The following is a 24,593-nucleotide window of genomic DNA, read 5'->3' on the forward strand; positions in this document are numbered from 1 at the left end:
AGAGAATGCCGATTGGGTAAGATGTTGAGTGAATGAAGGGACGAAAAGTTCATAGAAAGTAGGGCTGCACAATGTATGGTTTGAGCATCTACACTGTCAAAATAAAAGTAACTCAACTTAAAAATGGAAGGCAACTGTCTAAAATTAGGAAGAACAAATAATATCTTGACTTCTAGTTGATGATTTGGTATCAGAAGTGTCTTATATGAAAGGTAAAGGCCTCTAGATTACTCTTATTTGAGCACAATATAATCTGATCATGTCTTGATTATTAATGATTTGATTAGGACAGTAAGGTCTGACTTTAGACTAAAGTCTGCTCACTGAACCTTCAATAATGTCCAGTATAGAATATGTGCTCATGCTGCAGTGGAAACAGAATGAATATTGTGTCTGACTCCATCATGAGCTTGGAGGACTGCATCCATACATCTCTGCAATGACTCAAATCACTGATTAATAAAGTCATCTGGAATGGTGAAGAAAGCCTTCTTGCAGGACTCCCAGAGTTCATCAAGAGTCTTTGTGTTCATCTTCAACGCCTCCTTCATCTTACCCCAGACATGCTCAATAACGTTCATATCTGGTGACTGGGCTGGCCAATCCTGGAGCACTCTTTGCTTTCAGGAGCTTTGATGTGGAGGCTGAAGTATGAGAAGGAGCGCTTTCCTGCTGGAGAATTTGCCCTCTCCTGTGGTTTGTAATGTAATGGGCCGCACAAATGTCTTGATACCTCAGGCTGTTGATGTTGATTATCCACTCTGCAGATCTCTCGCATGCCCCCATACTGAATGATGGAACCCCAAACCATGATGTTTCCTTCACCAAACTTGACTGATTTCTGTGAGAATCTTGGTCCATGCTGGTTCCAGTAGGTCTTCTGCAGTATTAGTGATGATTGGGATGCAGATCAACAGATGATTCAGCAGAAAAATCCACCTTCTGTCACTTTTCAAATGACCAACTGGAGGTCAAGTGATTATCTGCTGCTCTTACAACTGGGATCGACGACAATACTTATGTCAAGTAGTGTATGCACATGTGCAAATCTGCAATAGACACATCGCAGGATCTGCAACGTCATGTTGGGACTGATATAACCAGACCTAATCTAATAGGTTCTAATAGTGTGAACAATTTTAATGCTAATTAAAGGCCTGTGACTAATCTTTCACAATCTCCACGGTGTCGTCTGTATCTTTAAATTACGCTTTAATTTTAGTTTCTGATTTTCTGTCAGTGTTTTATCATTCATCAGCTGAGAAAAGACCTTCTGAAAGTGACTATATCATTCCTCTGTATCTTTCACTGTAGTTGATGCTATTCTTTTAACATTGTCAAACATTTTTACAATCATATCTTTATTGTCCTCTTTATAGTTATCGTGTTTGCTGTCAACAGGCCTAAAAGATCCCTTGAAGTGTTTTTAAATGTGCTTTTTTTATTCAATGTTTGACGTAATGTCACTTACGTAAACTTGAAAATAAAAATGGGATGGGACATTGAGTAGCTCCTCCCCTTTTTAAAAAACAGCCAATAGCGTTTGCTTTTCTCGCAGCTCTGCCAGTGAGAGTAGTTGAGCTCAAGCGCATCAAATGAACAGCCAATGAGAAGATGGGGGCGGGGCATGTCAGATACAAAAGAGCATGATTGGTTGAAAGATTTGATGAGAAACTGAAGTATTTGGTGATGGCAAAAAAATCAGTGATCCATTTATGCGGAGGAGGCAAACTTTACATGTTTATATTTTCTAAACGTTAATTTTGTCACTGTTTTGGAGCACACTAGCTAGTCGATATTCTTCAGACTGAAACTAACATCTAAAAAACTTTATTTTAATTATTAGTAAAACTATTTCCTACATTTCTTTCTAAGCTACATTGTTACTGGAATAGAAGGAGGACTCGGATACGGTTTTTGAGGCGCTTCGAGAAGAACCATTGGATGTGAGATCTATGGAGCTTCGGTTTGGATTCTCCGGAAGTTCCCCATCTCCAGTCGGCATCACTGTGGATACTGTGGTCTCCATTCGGCTGGCCCTGAAGATGCTGGCTTGCGTCTGAAGATAGCGAGTAGACTTGAGCTCCAGACCCTCATATGTGCCTTGAGGGACGCACAGACACCAGGAAAATGCCTGCTGGAATCCAGCTCGAAACCTGCACAGGTAGACTAGAATTACAATTTAAAATAATAGTTGTATTGCATTATTCACTTTAAAATAAAAATCATTTGAGAAATCGTTTCTGCACCTTATAAAATTATCAATTAATAAAAAGTTGTTTATATGAATATTGTGACAAAAGCCAATTAATATGACAATCACTTTTTTTTTACCCATTTGAATGTAAGGTTAAAATCCAGCATAGAGCACCATATCCTGGTAAAAACTAGCCTAAACAAACCTAGAGCACTATCTACTGTTAACACTAACCTAGGACTGCCATCTTATGTTAAAATAAACATAAAGCGGTATCTGCTGTTGAAACTAGCCTGGAGAGCCATCTTCTGTTCAAAACGAGAGTCAGAAAGTCCATAATTGACCATATTTGGATCATGTCGTGAATATTAATGAGCTCTGATGTGCAGCTCTCTCACACACTTTCTCAAACACTGATGTACGCTGAACACGGAAAAATATTAACCAATCAGAGTAACATTAACCTATTTTGCTCATAAGACGTGGATAAAGGCTAAATTTTAATTCAACTTGATAAAAGACATCAATAGAGATGTATCGTGTTGCGTTTTTAAGCTATAATGTCAAAGAAAAGACAGTCAGGAATTAATATTAACCTCTGCATGAGCATATGACAGTTAAGCTGAGTGATTTGACATGATTCAGCAGTATTAAATAAATTAACAAATTACACAATTAAATCAAGCTTACACCCAGGGCTTAATTTGTGCCTTAATTTGTCACCCTCCTCAACCGCCCTTCTCCCCCGTCTGCTGTTCACTAACTTTCGCTTTCTTCCGTGACTTCCCAACACTCTTCACTGTCGTCCGCGACACCCCGCCCCGCTCACTTTCATCCGCGACACCCATCTGCCCCCCCCACACAAACCCCCCCCCCCCCCCCCCCCCCCCTGCTCCCCATTTTCTGGCACCTCTCCATACTCTGGTAACATGCCGGATCCATTACCCCGATCTGTTCCGGGACCTCGCAATTCACAAATTAAGCACTGCTTATGCCTTTTCGAAGAGGAGCTGATGATTAAATGTATAATCCGTATATCCTGCATTTTGCGTTCTGAAGCGATTGTCTCTGCAGTCATTGCTCAGTGACACATAGTAAACAATCTGAGACTCCTGTTTTCAAAATAAAACTCCCAAATACATAGTAAATATAAGCTAAAAAAACAAAAGGCAGGAAAATGATCGTTGTTGTTTTACTAGGAAACGTTGTTGTTTATGAAATGCTGCCTATTAATGATCCCAAAGCTACATTTCAGTCTGTGTTGTTCTTATGATGCGGCTGCTCGTCAGGTCAAAATTAAAGACCTAAACTACATGCAAATGATGAGGGCGTGGCCTGAGAGTCACGCAACAGTCTGCTTTGTGTTCTGATTGGCCTGTTGTCCTCCAGGGTTTTACACTTGTGGAATTCACATGAGAAAGAGGAAACAGTAGTGTAGGTATACGGCCATTTCCATATACTGGTCTCTAATTATTAGATTATGACTAGATATACGCAGATTTCTTTATAGGCCACTTTTTAAAAATAACATGCTAATAAAAATAAAAATGTCTGCTGTTAAAACATGCCTAGAGCGCCATCTGTTCTTAAACACTAGACTATAGCGCCTAGAATTATAATAGCTGTTAAATTTAGATGCAAAATTAGACAATACCAATTTAGGTTAACCAGTTAAAATAAATGCTTTATAGTGTTCAGTCAATGGGGTAAATAAAACTCACATTAGCAATTAAACAAAAAACACTGATCAGGTCAAAGTGTCTGAATAATATTTGCATCCAAACTGTACTGGTAGTGCACTATATGAAGAATCTCTTGGGTATAATATGTCTGTTTTGCTGTCCTTACTTTCATTATTAACTATAATATCCTGCACACACCAGTATAAAGATAGTATAACTCTTACCTGTCATTGAGAAGACAGTAGATGATGGGATTGTACATCGTGGAGCTCATAGCTAGCCACATTATCCCTAAGTAGACCTGCTGGATGTAGCGTTCCTCAAACAAGTGTGGAAGAAACTGGTGCACTAGGAAGTAGACATGATAAGGGAGCCAGCAGACGGCGAAGGTGCACACTACGACAATCATCATCTTCACCACCTACAGAAGATAGTAGAGGAAGTTAAAAATCTGGGGGGGGGGTGTTAACAAAACATCTAAAGGCTAAAAGCAGCTCATAACTTGCAGATTTAGGAGAAAATCTTATAAAATAAGAGGAGTAGTCTAAATTCACTACTCTGCTTTTCTTACTTATTGCTTTTGTCTTGTTTCTTGTACAAATATTTAAAATTCTTAAATCAAGAAGCGTTTTGGCGATGCAGTAGGTAGTGCTGTCGCCTCACAGCAAGAAGGTTGCTGGTTCGAGCCTCGGCTGGGTCAGTTGGCTTTTCTGTGTGGAGTTTGCATGTTCTCCCCGTGTTGGTGTGGGTTTCCTCCGGGTGCTCCGGTTTCCCCCACAGTCCAAACACATGCGATGCAGGTGAGTTGGGAAGGCTAAATTGTCCATAGTGTATGAGTGTGAATGAGTGTGTATGGATGTTTCCCAGAGATGGGTTGCGGCTGGAAGGGCATCTGCTGCGTAAAACGTGCTGGATAAGTTGGCGGTTCATTCCGCTGTGGCGACCCCGGATTAATAAAGGGGAAAGAAGAAGCCGAAAAGAAAGAAAATGAATGAATGAATGAAGAAGCATTTTATAGAAAAGTAAAAACTATTTTCTTGTTTTGAGAAATTTTTAGGAGTTTTTGAGAAAAAAATACAAAATTAAGTGAGTTAATCAAAATAATCTGCCAATGGGGAAAGCAAAATAATCTAGTTTTTCCTTTTGACATAAGATTAATTTGCTTCCCACATTGGCAGACTATTTTGCTAGTTTTTAAGAAAAAAACTAAATACATTTTAAATTTTTTTTTCTTAAAACAAGACATTGGGCTCTATTTTCTAGATCGCTAGGCGCAAAGTCTAAAGCTCATGCCACAAAAGCAAAATAAGGCCGTGTCTGAATCCACTTATGCTATTTTAGGAATGGAATAATACCCTCTGCGCCCTGGCGCATGATCTAACAGGGTTGTGCTTATTCTCTTAATGAGTTCTGGGTGTGTTTTGAGCGTAACGTGCATTAAACCAACCAGTGACTCCTCTCTCTTTCCCTTTACGAGTTAGTTGAGTCGCTTCATGGTGCATTTGCTATTTACATGGTGGACTTTATAAGTGTAAAAAATGAACGCTTCACTAGTGAGAAAACAGTTAAACAGAGCATCTGCAGCGCCAGGATAAAGAACGAGCCTCCTCCATTTAGCCTCTTTACTTTCTCTTTACTTTACTTTGATGGAGTAAGTAAACGGTGGAAACTCACTCCACTGAACACATCCTTTAGCCCACATATTTAATTTAGTTTAAGCACAAAGATTTGTGTCAAAACTATTTCTAAATTCAGTTCTAATCTCCAGCAGAGGAATAAATGAACAATAATAATGAAGTGTGGTCAAAACACTGAGTTATATCCAAACACACGTCCTGTTCTGATGCCCCATATGGTGATGCAGACGTCTCCAAAACCAACCGGTGGACAAATATAAATATGCATTTTATAAATAATACTGCTAATAATAGTGACATTATACCAATGCAGATTTTCATGAATAAACTGGGATCATTCACCAAAATATTGAAATTATATCATAAAATACTTCATCATTCCAAGCCTGTAAGGCCTTTCATTAATTCATTCATTCATTTTCTTTTCTGCTTAGTCCCTTAATCCCATTAATCTGGGGTTGCCACAGCAGAATGAACCGCCAACTTATCCAGCATATGTTTTTACGCTGGAAGATGCCCTTCCAGCTGCAACTCATCACTGGGAAACACCCATACACACTCATTCACACTTATAGAGTACAGACAATTTAGCCTACCCAATTCATCTGTACCCCATGTGTTTGGACTGTGGGGGAAACCAGAGCACCCGGAGGAAATCCACGCTAACACGGGAAGAACATGCAAACTCCACACAGAAACACCAACTGACCCAGCCGTGGCTCAAACCAGTGACCTTCTAGCAGATACAAACGTGTACCCACTGCGCCACCGTGCAGCCCTGTAAAGCCTTTGCTCATCTTAAAACACAAATTTTTGTTATACATTGACTTATTATTATTTGTTTTTCCTACTATGGATGTCGGTGGTTACCGGTTTTACATGTCTCCTTTTGCATTAAACAAGAAAAGATGCACATAAATGCTTGAATGTATGTAAATAGTGAGTAAACCTTTATTTTTGGGTGAGCTATCTCTTTATGAAGTTTCATTGGGCATGTTTTGCTTGGTTTCTGTAAGGAATAATTGATGATAGGCCATTCATTTATTACAAAACAATGCACAACCAGGGGCGACAGGAGTGTGCATGTTCTCCCCGTGTTGGTGTGGGTTTCCTCCGGGTGCTCCGGTTTGCCCTACAGTCCAAACACATGCGCTATAGGGGAATTGATCAACTAAATTGTCCGTTGTGTATGAATGTGTGTGTGAATGAGTGTGTATGGGTGTTTCCCAATACTGAGTTGCGGCTGGAAGAGCATCTGCTGTGTAAAACATATGCTGGATAAGTTGGCGGTTCATTCCACTGTGTCGACCCCTGATGAATAAAGGGACTAAACCGATTGAAAATGAATGAATGAATAAATGAATGAAAGACGATGCACAACTGAGATGGCGAGTGTGCATTATTTGCAAACAATTCAATGGTTTGTCAACAATTATACTGCTTTTTCTTTGGTCTCCACAGCGCTCCACTGTTCAGATGTTGTATTTTCAGACACTTGTTGAACTGCTCCAGCGTGTAGGACTAGTTTCTCGCTCTGTTTTGATGTGATTTTTGACAGTTGTAGCTGTGAAATAACTCAAATCATTTAGTGTAGTGATATGGAGCTGTAATACGCTCGAAACCTGCCGGAACTACTTAAACTGTGCGTTTAAGTCACACCTTAGAATGTACCTTCAACAGCCAATCAGAATCAAGCATTCAACAGAAATATAACCAGTTCTGATGGGAGCACTTTAAGCTTAGCTTAGCATAAATCATTGAATCAGATTAGACCATTAGCATCTAGCTGTAAAATAACTGAAATCATTCAGTGTTGTGATATGTGGCTGTAATATGCTAAAAAAAAAAACTGCCGGAACTACTTTATCTGTGCACAACACACCTTAGGTTGCTCATCAGCAAATCAGAATCAAGTATTCAACAAAGCTGTAGTATACATTAACTTAAGCTAATATATTCAACAAGGTGTGTCATTTTTCCTTTATAGGAGTGACATCACAGACCTTGCGTTTGGCGATCAGCTGCTCTCGATATCGGTCTGAAGAGTCTCCGGGAATCTCGCTCGCCCACAGAAAACATCCCACCACCAGGTAAGCACAACCCATGACCAGCAAAGGCAGAAAATAGATGAGCACAACCACACAGACGTAATACCTGTGTGAGAGAAAGATGGAGGATTAGTGAGCAAAGATGTGAGCAAGACAGGAAACCCAAGAATAAAATAGACCCGAAGTTGTCGAGACATATTTTGAGTAGGCATGGGACGATAACCGGTTTCAAGGTTTACCGCGATTTGGAAAAGTCAAGATTTTTCAACCGCTAAACTTTTCTGTTATAGTGTTCCTACTGAACAATATATCAATATTGTAATGTGTATATCTGCAATAGTCACATCGCAGGATTATTTAGATAGTATTTATTAAATATTAAAAGATAAAGATATTATTTCTACAATGATGACCATGATATTTTACATTTGATTGTTACAGTGAGTGTGTATGGGTGTTTCCCAGTACAGGGTTGAAGCTGGAATATCATCTGCGTAAAACATATGCTGAATAGTTGTCGGTTCATTCCGCTGTGGCGACCCCTGATAAATAAAGGGACTAAGCTGAAGGAAAGTGATTGAATGAATGTGGAATAATAATATGTATCTGTAATGCGCTCACAATCTACTGGAACTACTTTTCTGTGCGTGTATTTGAAAGCAACAGCACAGTTTATTATAGACATGCTCCAAGTAAGTAGTTATCTCCTTGAGAGCAATCACTATCTGTTCATTAGCTACTACAGCAGGGGAGTTCTCCAGATCTACCTGAGCTCAAACTCCCCTCTCGCCTTGCAAACGGGGAGAGCCCCGTGCTCGAGCATCTTCTGAGCTCAGTGCTCTCTCCCGGGACATCATGCCAAACATGCTTCATAATCAATCATCAGCTAAGAGTGAACTATTGAAATTGGCTGTAGTGTATAAGTGTGTGTGTGTGTTTGTGTGAGAATGAGTGTGTATGGGTGTTTCCCAGTACTGGGTTGCAGCTGGAAGGGCATCAATAGAGCTGAACAGTGCAGTGGCTTTACTTTACATCCACAGAAAAGAAAGATCTCCATAGATGCCTTTTCAAGATGTGTTTCTAAAACTAATGAAGACAGCAGAAGTCAATGATTTACTTTAATTATTCAGCCTGACATGTTTACTGCTGCAAAATATTCTAAATATTTCTCAAAATCAAATATATTGTGTTTAACAGGGGGGAAAAGTTGTTGTTTTTTAGCCAGACATTAACAAAGATCTGATTTTAAAGCAGTAATAACAATACTGTGATGTTTATATCAAATGTTATCAGTCAGAATCTTCTCCCCTCATTTCGAGCACATAATAAGATGCCACACACCCGCACCTCAGAGTCCCGCGTGTTTTCTCGCATTAGCTGCTATGTAAAAATAACCGCTGGAAAACTTTGGAAGCATGAACTGTGAATGCTCGCAGGATTCAGACGCTCCGCTTTTGGATTCAACATGGTAATTAGTGATGGCTTATCTATAAAGACAGGAGAGGAAACTACACAGAAGCAATTCATGCACTCTCCAAAACAATATGAGTCCTTGTTTGACAAGAAAAAAGCAGCGTGGATGCCTTGTTCATTTGTTGTTTTGACTGAACGTGTCCTACAGACATGCCTTTTTTGAGCCAAATGAGGCTTTACTGCTGTTCAAGTAATTAAATATTGTCCACATGATTATTAATTAAGGAAAATACTTCATACATGTTTCATAACACATAAAATAAAACAAGACAATCACACAAAACTGACATGCTTGCCCAAAAACAAAAGCAAAATCTTGCAGATTACTGTCTGCAAATGAAAACACTTAAAGGTGCAGTATGTAAGTTTGACACCTTGTGGTTGAACTAGGTATTGCATTCCTCTATCAAAACACACTCAAGCGCAGGTTGCCAGATTGAGGATCAACAGGAGCGAGTCTGACTATCAAGCCTAAAGGCTGATTTAAACAGTGTTCTAACTAAAAGCAGGCACACAATAGAGGGAATATTCATTCATTCATTCATTCATTCATTCATTTTCTTTTTGACTTAATCCCTTTATTAATCTGTGAATGCCACAGCGGAATGAACTGCCAACTTATCCAGCATATGTTTTACACAGCGGATGGCCTTCCAGCTGTAACCCATCACTGGGAAACACCCATACACACACACACACACACACTCATACACTACGGCCAATTTAGTTAATCAATTTCCTCTATAGCGCATGTGTTTGGACTTGTGGGGGAAACCGAAGCACCCAGAGGAAACCCACGGCAACAGAGGGAGAACATGCAAACTCCACACAGAAATGCCAACTGACCCAGCCGAGGCTCGAACCAGCGACCTTCTTGCTGTGAGGCAACAGCGCTGTGCCACCGCGCCGCCCACACGCATGACATCATAATTTTTAAAGATTCTCGTTTACACAGACACAACAATACCAGTATTTTCACAAACACACACTTTGTAACCTGCTTTCAGATTAATGTGTGTTCAGTCTGATGTTAAAAATGCAGTCGTAAACGTTTACAGGTGACAGCGCCCACTACTGGCCTGGCATATGCAATACAGCTTTTCACTTGTGTAAATGTGGATTGTTTCAAAAATGTTGTGTAAACATTACATTCATCAAAAATTTACTTGCACATTGTTGTCATTGTTATGTGTTTCTCTTTTAAACAGGGTTTCTGCGGGGTCTTAAAAAGTCTCAATTTTAAAAATCGAAATTTTAGGCCTTAAAAAGTCTTAAATTGGCTGTTCCAGGTCTTAAATATTTCTGCACAGGTCTTATTTTTCCGATGTCCATGTGTCGCTACATCTAATGCTCATTTAAATTCTTGTTTGTTGTTGTTGCTTGGTTTTCGTGGTGTTGTAGTTCTTTATTTCACTAGTCCAAATCTAATTTGTGGTATTACAACTAGAAATGAGACCAACATGCAACAGCCAATCAGCTTTCTGTTGTTGAACTGAGTGCGCGCGGCGAATGTGACATCATTGCTGTGCTTGCGGAGATTTGCTTTGGGTGCGCGAGACATGATTTCGGCTGGCGGAGCTCATGAAATGTTTTGAGACTCAGGTAAACAGTTCACGCAGCGCTGTGTTTGATTTGAGTTGAATATGAAACACTGATCCATCCATGCGTGATCATAGGGAGAACCAGATGACCAATAATTCTTGGCTAGAAATTTAACAGCTGTGGGAAAGGAGGAACGTTTTTGTAAATGTTTGGAAAAACCTGAGGAATTAGTTTTTTAAAACAAAAAAAATGTGCCATGAAAAAGTGGAGACCCATGTGGCTTTAATATTACAGAATATGTTTTTCCACCAGTCATAGGTTTTACACTGATGTATACATTACAGTTTTGATTTTAAAACAATTTACAAGTTACAAAACTATAATTAAGGAACAAATTATGTCTTTGATAACTGGAAAGGACTATATGAACATTTATTCATTCATTCATTCATTTTCTTTTCGGCTTAGTCCCTTTATTAATCTGGGGTCACCACAGCGGAACGAACCGTCAACTCATTCAGCATTTGTTTTATGCAGCGGATGCCCTTCCAGCTGCAACCCATCAGTGGGAAACACATACACACTCATACACTACGGACAATTTAGCCTACCCAATTCACCTATACCACATGTCTTTGGACTGTGAAACCGGAGCACCCGGAGGAAACCCACGCGAACGCAGGGAGAACATGCAAACTCCACACAGAAACGCCAACTGACCCAGCTAAGGCTCGAACCAGCGACCTTCTTGCTGTGAGGCGACAGCACTTCCTACTGCGCCGCCCGAATGTATAAACAGTATGTTGAATATATGATCAGTTTACAATATACTGATGGCCAGGGCCAGACGGAAACATTTTCATATTAGTTAATAATATTACTATAATTAATTAAAAACTGAATAAATTTAGGTTTACACACATTTACTCAAGTAAATAAACACAATTAATGATGGGCTAAAAATCTGCAGAAATATGTGGAATTCCGTGCGTGCAGATTCCTTTTGGGCCTACTGATGGCCAATTTCTAGGCTTTATTGGTGATTATGGTCAGGAATGATGGACTGTTATTGCCTTTTTAGCTTCTAAGTAGAGGACAGAAACTAGCCAGACAGTAATGTGTGAAGTGTGGAGTGGGCAAAATAAAACAAAACGTCAGTATTTTTAGTAAGTCTACTTTTATTTTGCTTTTATTCTTGCCATAATAAAATATATAACTGTAGAGCAACCCATGTTCTGTTGTCATTAATATTTAACTTTAATAGGCAGAACTGTCTGAGATATGAGCAAAAGCAAGTGATGCATCAAAGTTTGATTGAAAAAATCTTGAATGGTTATAAAAATCTTTATAATAAATGATTAAAATAATAAAAATAATTAGTTAAAAAATCTTTAATGATATTAATGATATGACGAAGTTCCAGAAATGTTCTACTTCTCTGTTTATCTGTCTGACTTTACAGTGGGTTTCTTCTGACCGCCCCCTGTCATTTAAAGGAATATCTCAATGGTGAACGCGTCAAGTATAAAAGTTTCGTGAGGTGCGCGATGCGGTGCCAGGCGAAAGTATAAATCAGCCTTAAGATGTTTGTTTGTTTGTTTTTTCTGTAGTTCAGTGCTGGATCTAAGCTGCCTTCAGTCCTGTTCTATTTGAATACATTTATTTTACCATTGATTTTGTGATTTTAGCATTTTCTCTTTATATGTATGTGTGTTTTTGATATTGTGATATAGGTCTTAAATTTAATACTTAATGGTCTTAAAAAGGTCTTAAAGTCTTAAATTTGACATTATGATATCTGCAGAAACCCTGTTTAAACGAAACCTCCCTAAACGCTTATGTACACGCATTATGTCATCCTTTTCAATGAATCTCAAACAACAACAATGGCGGCATTTTCAAAATTGTACCCTTTGTAACCTTTCTTCAGATTTATACATTTTCAGTCTCAAACTCTGTTATTGTGTAAAGAAATAGGCAAAAACATAAAAAAGTTTCCATTTTTGGTCGAAAACCATGTATAAATAGAGTGACCCCTCGTAAATCTTTGGTGACCCCCAGTGGAGTTTGTGACCCCTAGTTTGTGATTCGCTGCTTTAAAGTGACAGCAGGACTGAGTGTAGACAGATTGACTGTATGGGCGGGTGAAGGACTGAGCTGTTCTGGAAATATCCATACGCCGTCGAAACCTGACACCAACAAATCCCCTGCAGGAAACATACCGGGATGCCGGAGAATCAGACTGAGCGTGTGTGAAAATCCATCAAAACTCATTCAACAGGGGATAAATATGTGATTAGCATGCAGGACTGGGCGTTATTGCTACTAAGCCGAAGTTTAAAATATTTATATAGTAAATCAGACCACAGCTCACACTATTGGCGCCCAATTTCTTGCTAACTGCATCAGTTTTCTCACTGTACTGTTGTTTATTTTTTTCCTAAAATAGGCAGAGCTGTCTTACAGGAGGAGAGTTTGTTGTATATAGGTTAGTTCATATAGAAACAAAAATTGTTGTCATTTACGTCACTTTGTTTCATTTCAAAACTTTCATATTTGTTTTCCAGCAGAGAGAAACAAATACAGAAATTATTATGTTTCATACATTTCCAGATATTAAGCAGACGATCTACTAATAAATGGACCATCAACATAAAGTGTTCCTATAATTACAATTTCAAGTCAAGTCGAACTTAATTGTTATTCCGCTACACGCGGAGACAATATGAGGAACGAAATGTTTTGTCTTGCAGGACAACTTGCTACATAATTAATCATAAATACTATTTTATTTTAAAAAACCTATCCAAAAAGAACATATAAGATTCATTCATTCATATTCTTTTTGACTTAGTCCATTTATTATGCAGAGGTCGCCACAGCGGAATGAACCCCCAACTTATCCAGCATGTTTTACGCAGCGGATGCCATTCCAGCAGCAACCCAGCACTGGGAAACACCCATACACACTCATTCACACTCATACACTACGGCCAATTTAGTTAATCAATTTCTATAGCGCATGTGTTTGGACTGTGGGGGAAACCAGAGCACACGGCGGAAACCCACTCCAACGCAGGGAGAACATGCAAACTCCACACAGAAACACACCAACTGACCCACCAAGGCTTGAACTAGTGACCTTCTTGCTTGCTGATTGTGCTACCCAGTGCACCACCGTGCTGCCCTATACTAGATACTTAACTATACACATAAGACAGACTATACAAGTACTTTAACATGCAATTGAACAATTCTGTGCAGGATGTTGTGCAAGAGAGGTATTCAGAATTTCTAGGGAGGGCGAATAATTTCGTCTTCAACTGTGTATTTTGATCAAATATAAGACACCGACCATGATGCTGATAATGAAATGACAAAATTAATCCGTGCACATCAACCATTAATAGAATCAGCAGATTTAATGTGAGCCTTTATTTACATTTGTAGTGGAGCTGTGAAATGCTTTATTCTGATTGGCTGATGATCACTTTAGGTGTTGGGTATAGACGAATTATCAGTTCGTAAACATTCAGGATGCGCGCGCAGCAAGGTTTCAGAAATAAAAACAAAACGGGAGCGCTAGCATTTACAACGAGGGAATGACATCTGATGCGGTACAGAGTTTTTTGTTGTCTTAGAAATAAGATATATTGAGTACACATTATATATATATTATTTACATAATGCTTTCAGTATATTATAACAGCTCGTCACCCAGTGATAAGCACAGTTATTCTGCAAAATTAACGTTAAAGTGAGCGGCGTTCATCTGACAAGTCCATTTGCGATAGCACCCTCCCGATGGATATTGGATGAGACGAAATGGCCAAGCATTCAGCACCAAATATACAATCTCACTGAAACTCCAAGTGATTTTACAAGAGAGAAGTTAAAGGCCTATGAGTCTTTGGATGCCTACAGTTTTGTTCTGTGTGGTCATGCGCAAGAAATAATGATCCATGATTCAAAACTTTGTAGCGCTAAAAACCGAGGTTTTGCCTAGCCAAAGACAAGGAAAGAAGAAGCTGTACAAGGCCTGGGTAATCATCAGCACAAAACAACTGCATTCTGACAGAGAACTCCTGTACGGCACATGTTTACATTTCATTCTGAGCATTCAGTGTCCGCAGTTTAATTCTCCATATTGAACTGCTTTTGCTGAAATCATTGCTGCAACCAAAAATGAGTAATGTGTATGATTCAGCATAGCGTGAACTTACCTGATGTAACATGAGAACTGCAGAGTCCAGCATTTTTAATTAGGTCCTAACTCCATTTATCTTTTCTGATGGCTGTTAGCCAAATACATCTGAGGTTGGCATTAAAAGCAGTGTGGGTAGATGGTAAAATTTAACTTTTCTATTTTTGGATGAATTTGGCATCCTACTGCACAACACCACATGTTTGCTATTGCAACCGGTCTTTTTTTGCATCCGATATGCGTGGTTGAACCCATGTTCCCCTATTGTCAGATAAACACACAGGTAAAGTAGTTCCGGCAGGTTTTGAGCGCATTACAGCTCCATATGACTACACTGAATGATTTTTGCTCTTTCACAGAGACAGTCAGTTGATTAGCCAATAATATCAGAAAATCAGACCTGTATCTGAACACATGTCTGATTCACATTGGATGATTTCAGCACTTTTGTCTTCATGTTCTAGAAACATCAAAAAAACAATATCAATTACTTTGTTAGGTGCTCTTTTGCAGACTTTTGTCATCATTGCACTAGAGACTATTTCAGTGTAGTGATGCCATTGGCCCATCAACATTTCCTTCTTGTTTTCAAGCTATTTCATAACAGTAACACATTTACATTTTACATTTACATTTAGTCATTTAGCAGACGCTTTTATCCAAAGCGACTTACAAATGAGGACAAGGAAGTAATTTACACAACTATAAGAGCAGCAGTGAACAAGCGCTATAGACAAGTTTCAGGCATGTAAAAGTCTAAGAAGCAAAACATTAGTAGAAATTTTTTTTTTTTTTTTTTTTTTTTTTTTTTTATATAGAGAGAGAGAGAGAGAGAGAAAGAGGGCTCAGTTAGTGGTATAGCCAGAGAGGCAATTGCAGATTAGGAGGAAAAGTGGAGACTAAACAGTTGCGTTTTTAGTCGTTTCTTGAAGACAGCAAGTGACTCTGCTGTTCTGATGTAGTTAGGGAGTTCATTCCACCAACTGGGCAGATTGAATGTGAGAGTTCGGGAAAGTGATTTCTTCCCTCTTTGGGATGGAACAACGAGGCGACGTTCATTCACAGAACGCAAGTTTCTGGAGGGCACATATATCTGCAGAAGTGAGAGCAGATACGAAGGAGCACAGCTAGAGGTCACTTTGTAAGCAAACATCAGAGCTTTGAATTTGATGCGGGCAGCAACTGGAAGCCAGTGCAAACGGGTGAGTAGCGGAGTGACATGTGCTCTTTTGGGTTCATCAAAGACCACTCGTGCTGCTGCGTTCTGAAGCAGCTGAAGAGGTTTGATAGAGTTAGCTGGAAGCCCGGCTAGCAGAGAGTTGCAATAGTCCAGTTTGGAGAGGACAAGAGCTTGAACAATGAGTTGAGCTGTATGTTCAGATAGGAAGGGTCGGACCTTTCTGATGTTGTAGAGTGCGAATCTGCAAGATCGAGCAGTTCTAGAAATGTGGTCAGAGAAGTTCAGTTGGTCATCAATCGTTACTCCAAGGCTTTTTACCATTTTGGATGCAGTGATGGTTGCTCCGTCCATCTGGATTGAAAAGTTATGGTGAAGAGTCGGGTTGGCAGAAACTTCAAGCATTTCCGTTTTCATGAGGTTAAGCTGGAGATGATGATCTTTCATCCAGAGTGAAATGTCTGACAGGCAGGCTGAAATGCGAGCTGGAACCGAGGGATCATCAGGGTGGAAAGAGAGGTATAGCTGGGTGTCATCAGCATAGCAGTGGTAGGAAAAACCATGTTTCTGGATGACTGTTCCTAAAGATGCCGTGTAGATAGAGAAGAGAAGCGGTCCAAGCACAGAGCCCTGAGGTACCCCAGTGTATAGATGCTGTAGGTTGGACACCTCTCCCCTCCACGACACCCTGAATGACCTGTCCGAGAGGTAGGAACTGAACCATTGAATAACAGTGCCTGTGACGCCCAGTGACTCAAGCGTAGATAGGAGGATCTGGTGGTTTACAGTGTCAAAAGCAGCTGATAAATCCAGCAAGATGAGGACAGATGATTTAGAGTCTGCTTTAGCCAGTCTGAGGTCCTCCACGACCGAGAGCAGGGCAGTCTCAGTTGAGTGGCCTTTCTTAAAGCCAGATTGCTTGTTGTCCATGAGGTTGTTTTGAGTAAGAAAGTCTAGGACTTGATTGAACACTACTTTCTCCAAAATCTTGGCCATGAATGGAAGCAGGGATACCGGTCAGTAGTTTTCAAGTAGCGTTTGGTCCAGGTTGGGTTTCTTTAGCAGAGGGGTTAACACGAGGCAATTCACTCATAAATTAATGTTAAAACAGCTATCATAACATTATTGTTCAATATATGGCTCTTTTTAGATTCTTCGAATGTATAGAAATTAAAAATCTAAGGAAATGCGTTGGGATCATTGCTTTTGTTTACATCCCTCAAAATAGTCCATAGTGAATGTTCAGATTTTATCGGTCTAGGCCAAAAGTCTGAAGCTCATGGTGCAAAAGCGTTAAGGGCGAGTCTGAATCCACTTTTGCTATTTTAAGTATGGAATAATACGCTCTGTGCCACGGCGCATAGTCTAACAGGGTTGAGCTTATTCTCTTAATGGGTTTTGGGTGTGTTTTGAGTATAAACCAATCAGAGTCTCGTCTCCCATTCCCTTTAAGAGTCAGTTGCGTCACTCCATGGTGCATTTGCTATTTACATGGCGGACTTTGTAAGTGGAAAAACTGAACGCTTCTCTAGCGAGAAAAGTTACTGTGCTTTCACACCAAAAGCGGTGAGAGCATCCAAGGTTGCTCTGACCGCCCTGGCGACAACGCTGTCTGCCTTCAGCTCCGGCGGCGAGAGCGGCAAAATTCGCTACATTGATCTCGAATTTAAAGGGGCCGTTGCAGCATATCAGTTACATTCCTGCATAAAACATGCTTTCTAGCGTGAAAATGTTGCGCATTTCTTATCAAATTCATGGAAGATCAAGTTGCATGTGGTGTGGCTTTGATCCACTTAATTATCTAATTGGTGTCGTGTCCATATGTCTGAAATATCCTGAAGCAGCAATACTGTTTTGTACTGTCGCATGAGATTCCCGCTTTTTTAAAGATAAATATATAACGTTACAACATTAAAGCACATCAGTAACTTATTTAATGTATGTTCCTGTAAAAAAACATTGTAAATAATTGAAAATCTGTCGACCGTAATAATCAAACCCCTTGGGAACAACTGTGGTCGGAACCAAAGTTCACAGGTCTGTGTTCTCTGAACTCCTCTTAAGCGCTGGACTTCTTCATTCTGATTGTTTGCTGCCAAACCGCATCATAGCTTATCATAAAGTTGACTTGATTTCAACTCTCCTCGACGCCCACACCGGCGAAGACCTGCTCCACGCCGCTTATCGCCGCCGGCTTTCATTGAAAATGAATGACTTCCGGCTGCTTTGACGCTCTCGCCACTTTCGCTGTGAACATACGGTTAAACAGAGCATCTGCAGCGCGAGAGTAAAGAACGAACCTCCTCCATTCAGCCTCTTTACTTTCACTTTCTCACTTTCATGGATAAGGAAACGGTGTTGTATGCTCTCCACTGAAGACATCCATTAGCCTACATAATTAATTTAGTTTAAGCGCAAAGATTTGTGCCAAAGCTATTTCTAAATTCAGTTCTAATCTCCAGCAAAGGAATAAATGAACAATAATAATGAAGTGTGGTCAAAACACTGAGTTATATCCAAACACACGTGCCCATATGGTCCAAAGCTCCACAGGTGGACAAAAAAAAAAAGCTTGTTTTTAATCAAACCAATAAATATGCATTTAATAAATAATACTAATGATAATAATAACATTAAACAAAAGCAAGTTGTCGTGAATAACGGGAGATTAATGTGAACACAGACATAGGATAAGACGTACGGTATAAACATGCGGACGAAAAAAGGAGACTCGCTGTTTAAAAGCAGCCATCTACATATTTTATGCACATTTGAGAATATCGTGTAAATAAAATGCCGAATGGAAACCCCAAGATGCGCATCAGTTTTGAAAATAACATATGAAAACTGCTAAACTGTGTCGGCGCAATAGCCTAGTGGTTAGCGCGTCGACATATGGTGCAGTAGCACGTCAGGGCGTCACGAGTTCGAATCCCGGCTCGAGGACATTTCCCTACCCTACCCCCCTATCTCTCTCCAACTTCGCTTCCTGTCCTAAATACTGTCCTATCTAATAAAGGCAAAATGGCCAAAAATAAATCTTTAAAAAAAAAATAAAAATGCTAAACTGTGATATAAACCGATGTAGTGAGTAAACTCTGCACGTGCACTTCATCTGTCTGCTGATCAGATATTAATGTGTGTGTGAGGGTCTTTGCGTCTTTAATGTTGGTTTCCAGCTTTTGTTGCAGATCTAAAATGTTGTTGTGTTGATTGTAAAAAGCCTCAGCCCTCCATCAGTCCGTCATCACAGTGCTTCAGTATTATTCTTCTTCTATTATTATTCCCTCCAGAACTGTCTTGAGCATCTGTCTGCACTCCCGTCTCACGCTTCCAAAAGCCACCGCATTCACCGCGTTCATTGCATTTTGTCTTCTAAGGTACAAATCATTTATTAAATAAGATAAAAACACCACAGTGGCTTCTCCTAATGCACATGTGTCAATTACAAGGCCCGCGGGCCAAATGCGGCCCGTCAAAACATTTAATCAGGCCCGACAACAAGTTTTAGTAATGAAGTTCAGGTGGCCCGCACTCGCTTTACATATTAGTTCTGTGACCATTACAATATTGATGCGCAGGTGGTGCTGTTGCGCTTCACCCTGCTCTCTAATTTAGACGTTAGCATAACGTTACGCTAAATGTAAACAAGGTAAAATATTTCTGGGACTAGCACAATGGCAAAAAAACGCAAAGTGGACAGAGAATATCCACAATATCAACCATGGTGGGAAACAGAACATTCATTCAAATATTTGTTCATATATTACACGTGTCCTCTGAAGCAAAATAATCAAAATAATACAATTTATTACCATTTATTTTTAATATAGGCTAATATTTATCTATAAAAGCACACTAATAAATATATTGCTTAATTTTTTTCCTCTGAAATCCAGTTCAGTTGTAGGCATCGACAGTTGGCATGGATCATTTCATGATCAGGTTGCCTTTTTAAAGCTAAAAGAATAAGTTTAATAATACAATAGCAGAAGCCATCTATTGCTGGTTACAGTGTGGTATATCAGTTGTTGGCTTTTATTATCAGTTTTGCTGAGTATGAAGTTGTTTTTAAAGTACACTACTGTTCTATGCTAGCCTACTGTCCTGTTTTATACTTATATTGGTTAGAGACCTTCATGTTTTGACAGAGATGAAAGCTGCTGTGACACAGATGTGGCCTAAATTAAATGTAAAACCTCGCTACTTTGATAAATGTGGTTTAATGAAGTGTAAGAGATGTTACAGTTGTATTTTATTTTCTCCAACAAATAATTTTTTTAAATGTGCATGTGCGGGCCCTGACTTTATTCACAACACTCAGTGCGGCCCTTACCAAGTTTAGATTTGACACCCCTGTCCTAATGCATCAAACTACACTTCTCTGAGCAATGTCTGTGCAGGTTTATCATGCCTCTTTGACTGGAAACGCTGCTTTATTCACTAATGTTTTATGTGATATTGCAGTTTTGCATGGAAACCCAGCTAAAGACACTGTGCACTTACGTCTTTTGAAAGTCCCACGTGCTGTATTCTGGCCAGTTAATGTAGCACACGACGCGTCCCGGCAGCTGAGCCGTGCTGGAGAAATAATACTGAGGGAACGCCAGCATTAACGCCAGCGCCCAGATCACACACACCACCAGTTTAGTCTCTGCGGACGACAGACGCTGCTGGAGCGGGTGGATGATCGCCATATACCTGGGTAGACAACAAATAGATTATAGTAGGTAAGAATAGTGCACAAGTTTGGGATTTGGCATGTGCCTTATGATTTAGAACACACACAGATGTGTCTAACATGATCTAACATTCATTCAGTCATTTTTCTTCAGCTTAGAGCCTTATTTACCAGGGGTCGCAACATCGGAATGAACCACCAACTATTCTAGCATATGTTTTACACAGCGGATTACCTTTCAACTGCAACCCAGTACTGGGAAACACCCATACACACTCATTCACACACACTCATACACTATGGCCAAGTTCATCAATTCCCCTATAGCACATGTGTTTGGACTGTGGGGGAAACCGGAGCACCCAGAGGAAACACACACCAACACGAGGAGAACATGCAAACTCCACACAGAAACATCGGCTTGAACCAGCGACCTTCTTGCTGTGAGGCAACAGTGCTAACCACTGAGCCACCATGTCACCCGCTAATCTAACCAAAAAACAAACAAACCTGAAGACCACATTCTAAAAATGAGTACACTCAAGTTAATACGGTGGGAAGAATTATTAAATACAATATTAATAAACAGGAAAAACATGAGAAAATTGTCAAATTAAATAGAAATTTTGTCGTTTTTTTGGCAATAACTTCAATAAAAATGAGGTTAATTTAGGCAAAGGTAAGGCAATTATTTTAACAGATAGATTTAATAGATTATTTTAACTGTTTAATGCATTTTTTGTTTAAATGCACCAAAATATCATCTATATTCACCAATGAAATGGACAAAAAAAATTATTAAATTTCAAAAGGGGTGTGCTCAATTATGCTGAGCTCTGTATCTGGTGTAAAAAGATATTTTGAAGAATGTTTGATAGCGGTAGACATCAAACATTCATATGGTTTGATATATTCATATAGTTGAAATCATATGGTGATATCCATAGTAGAAAACAGTTACTATGGAAGTCTAAGTTTTCCCCCAGCATTCTTCAAAATATCTTAAACAAAATATCTACATATCTTAGTAACAGTTGGAGAGGGCGTGGCTAAACATATTTCGCCCAATCAGAGAAGGGCTGTCATTCTGACTGATTAATTATAATACATACTGTAGCTTACATTACTTTTTACCACAGTAAACTGTAATGAACTGTTGTATAATATACCCTAAAAGTACAGTATTTAGGCTCAGTGGTTAGCACTGTAGCCTCACAGCAAGAAGGTTGCTGATTCGAGTCCCGGCTGGGTCAGTTGGTGTTTCTGTGTGGAGTTTGCATGTTCTCCCCGTGTTGGTGTGGGTTTCCTCCGGGTGCTCCGGTTTCCCCCACAGTCCAAACACATGCGCTATAGGGGAATTGATCAACTAAACTGGCCATGGTGTATGAATGTGTGCGTGAATGAGTGTGTATGGGTGTTTCCCAGTAGTGGGTTGCAGCAGGAAGAGAATCCGCTGTGTAAAACATATGCTGGACTAGTTGGCGGTTCATTCCGCTGTGACGACCACTGATAAATAAGGGATTAAGCTGAAGGAAAGTCAATGAATGAATAAAACACTTTACTATAGTATGATTCAAAAACTGGAAAACAACTGTAAATTTAAAATGTTTACTTTGGGTTTGTCCATATTTGACCCAACATTAGGTTAATCTTAGGGACTACATACACTGTCAAATAAATTTGTGTTTTAATTTACAATTAATTTGTGTTGGGACATCATGAAGCGGAGTAAGTTAACTTTCTAGCTTTTACAAATTTAAGTTGATTGAACATAATGAAGTTGTGCCCAGGAATTGTTTTGTTTTTAGCTCATTTTAGATAAGTAGTTTGAACAAACAGCTAACATCATTTCTTCAGTGTACACGGTTACCAAATAACGATTCACTGGATTTACTTTTGTTATAAGGTAAGTGGTTGCAAACAATCTATATGGGCTGAATTAAAACTAGCAAATTACATTTTGTAAAGATCAACTGTTTGTTGTTAAAATCAGCAAATATAAATTGTTTGTAACCTTCTTACCTTAAAAACATAATGTGTAAAGCCAGTGAATAATGCTTTTCAGTGATGGTGAATAAATCTACTGTGACAGAGCAATTCCAGCATTATGCAGGAGACATCTGCAGTAAAAACTCAAAACATAAACTCACAGAGAACATTATATTGAATAAAGTGTAGCATATTGTCCTATAATAATAATAATAATAATAATAATAGATTTCAATTTGATTCAGTTTGAAAACCTAATCCATAAATGCCTTCAAAATCTGTGCATGTCTTATAACAAATTGTCATTCATAATTGTTTTTGAGCCATGTGTATTATGCTGTGTGTTTATATATACTGTATATGTGTGTGTATGCTGTGTACATGTGTATTATGCTGTATAGTAGTAATAAAAGCAGATTTCAGCTGTATTCATTTGAAAACTCAACTCATATTTACCTTTAAAATGTGCACGTCACATGAAAAATACTATAGTAATTTACAGTAGCTAAATACAGCGTGTTTGAACCATATTATAGTGTGTGTGTTACGACAACCCAGCATTTTTGTGTATTTTGGGAATAATGGGATTAAAACATATCAGAAAAATGTCAATCTGTAAACATATTTTAGATTTTAATAGAGGAAAATAAACATGTATTATAGATGTGACTGAAAAAAAGTGTGAGTTTACGGTCTACAACATACTTTGTAGAAATTCAGTGAATTAAACTGCACAACCCAAAGGAAACAATGCTCATTTACAGGATAAGAGTCATTGACGGAGACATTTTTGAGTATTTTTACTGTTTAAAAAACTTAAAGGCTTTCGCTACTTATTTTTTACATGGCAAAGTTGACATTTGCATGGAATTGCTGGTTATTTATTGACATAGACTCGTTATTCCAACAATGCACACACATTAATAATAAGTGAAGATGAATGTCTCACCTGTCCAGAGCTATAGCGGTCATAGAGTAAATACTGGCGAAGACAGCTGCAATTGGGAAGAAGTTATGAAATCTGCAGTAAACCAGCCCGAAGTACCACTCATTATGCACGGCGTAAATAAAGTTAATAACGGTGTTAAAGGCGGACATGGACGCCTCCGCGAACGCCAGATTCACCAGAAAGTAGTTGGTGACCGTCCTCATGCGCTTATGGGCTAGAATGATCCAGATCACCGTGATATTTCCCACTACCGACACCAGAACTATACTGCAGTACGCGATAGCCCATAGTACGATCTGCCAGACCGGCTGCACGAACTGGTTACCGAACACATCCGTGTCGTTTACCGGAGAACTGGCGCTCCCGTTACCGGCGCTCGAGTTCGGCGAAGTGATGTACAGAGGATCCATGGTGGACTAATATATCAGAGAACAGGCATTTTAACAAGGGAAAGTTGGCGTTTTTGTAGTGTTGATGTTTGGTTTGTGAATTATAGATCCCCCAAAAATGAGTTGAAGAAATGCGTTGAGGATCCGCTGAGTCGCGAGCGCGCCTCTCCAAACGCGCGCACGGTTGTCGTGGCCGCGCAATTCTGAACCCGGTGTTTCCGTGCGCTGCGCATCCTCCTGACTGACGCTCGATAATAGACCGATAATAATAACTAACAATAGCAGATTTCAGCTCTAATCTATACTTGCCCTAATGTCAAATGAAAAATACTATAGTAAATGATAGTAAATATAGTGTTTTTGAGCTATCATATAGTAAAGTGTAGCCTACTGTCCTGTATTATTATCATTAATAATAATAATAATAATAATATCAGATTTCAGTTTGATTCATTTGAAAACTTAATCTATACTTGCCCTAATGTCAAATGAAAAATACTATAGTAAATGATAGTAAATATAGTGTTTTTGAGCTATGATATAGTAAAGTGTAGCCTATTGTCCTGTATTATTATTATATTATGATAATAATAATAATAATAATAGCAGATTTCAGTTTGATTCA

At 39.1% G+C, this 24,593-nt stretch overlaps 1 protein-coding gene across 1 annotated transcript; it reads right to left on the reverse strand.

Annotated features, from left to right (window-relative positions):
• Positions 1-740: 740 nt before the first annotated feature.
• tacr1b (tachykinin receptor 1b) lies at positions 741-24,152 on the reverse strand. Its single transcript, XM_056467615.1, has 5 exons — positions 23,580-24,152; positions 20,467-20,661; positions 7,520-7,670; positions 4,104-4,300; positions 741-2,156 (listed from the first exon to the last, which is right to left on the reverse strand). Exons 1-5 carry the CDS (start codon positions 23,987-23,989, stop codon positions 1,871-1,873), a joined length of 1,239 nt encoding a protein of 412 aa, XP_056323590.1. The 5' UTR covers positions 23,990-24,152; the 3' UTR covers positions 741-1,870.
• Between the last annotated feature and the right edge of the window lie 441 nt (positions 24,153-24,593).

This window comes from Danio aesculapii, chromosome 10 (assembly GCF_903798145.1).
Source record: "Danio aesculapii chromosome 10, fDanAes4.1, whole genome shotgun sequence".
Classification (NCBI taxonomy): Eukaryota; Metazoa; Chordata; class Actinopteri; order Cypriniformes; family Danionidae; genus Danio; species Danio aesculapii.

What these genes read in the sequence shown, in the direction of transcription:
- tacr1b (XM_056467615.1), bottom strand. Translation starts at nt 23,989, where the DNA reads ATGGATCCTCTGTACATCACTTCGCCGAACTCGAGCGCCGGTAACGGG. An exon ending in ACCGCTATAGCTCTGGACAG is followed by an intron (nt 20,662 to 23,579) that starts GTGAGACATTCA and finishes TTGTCTACCCAG; the next exon opens with GTATATGGCGATCATCCACC. An exon ending in AGCTGATCGCCAAACGCAAG is followed by an intron (nt 4,301 to 7,519) that starts GTCTGTGATGTC and finishes TATCTTCTGTAG; the next exon opens with GTGGTGAAGATGATGATTGT.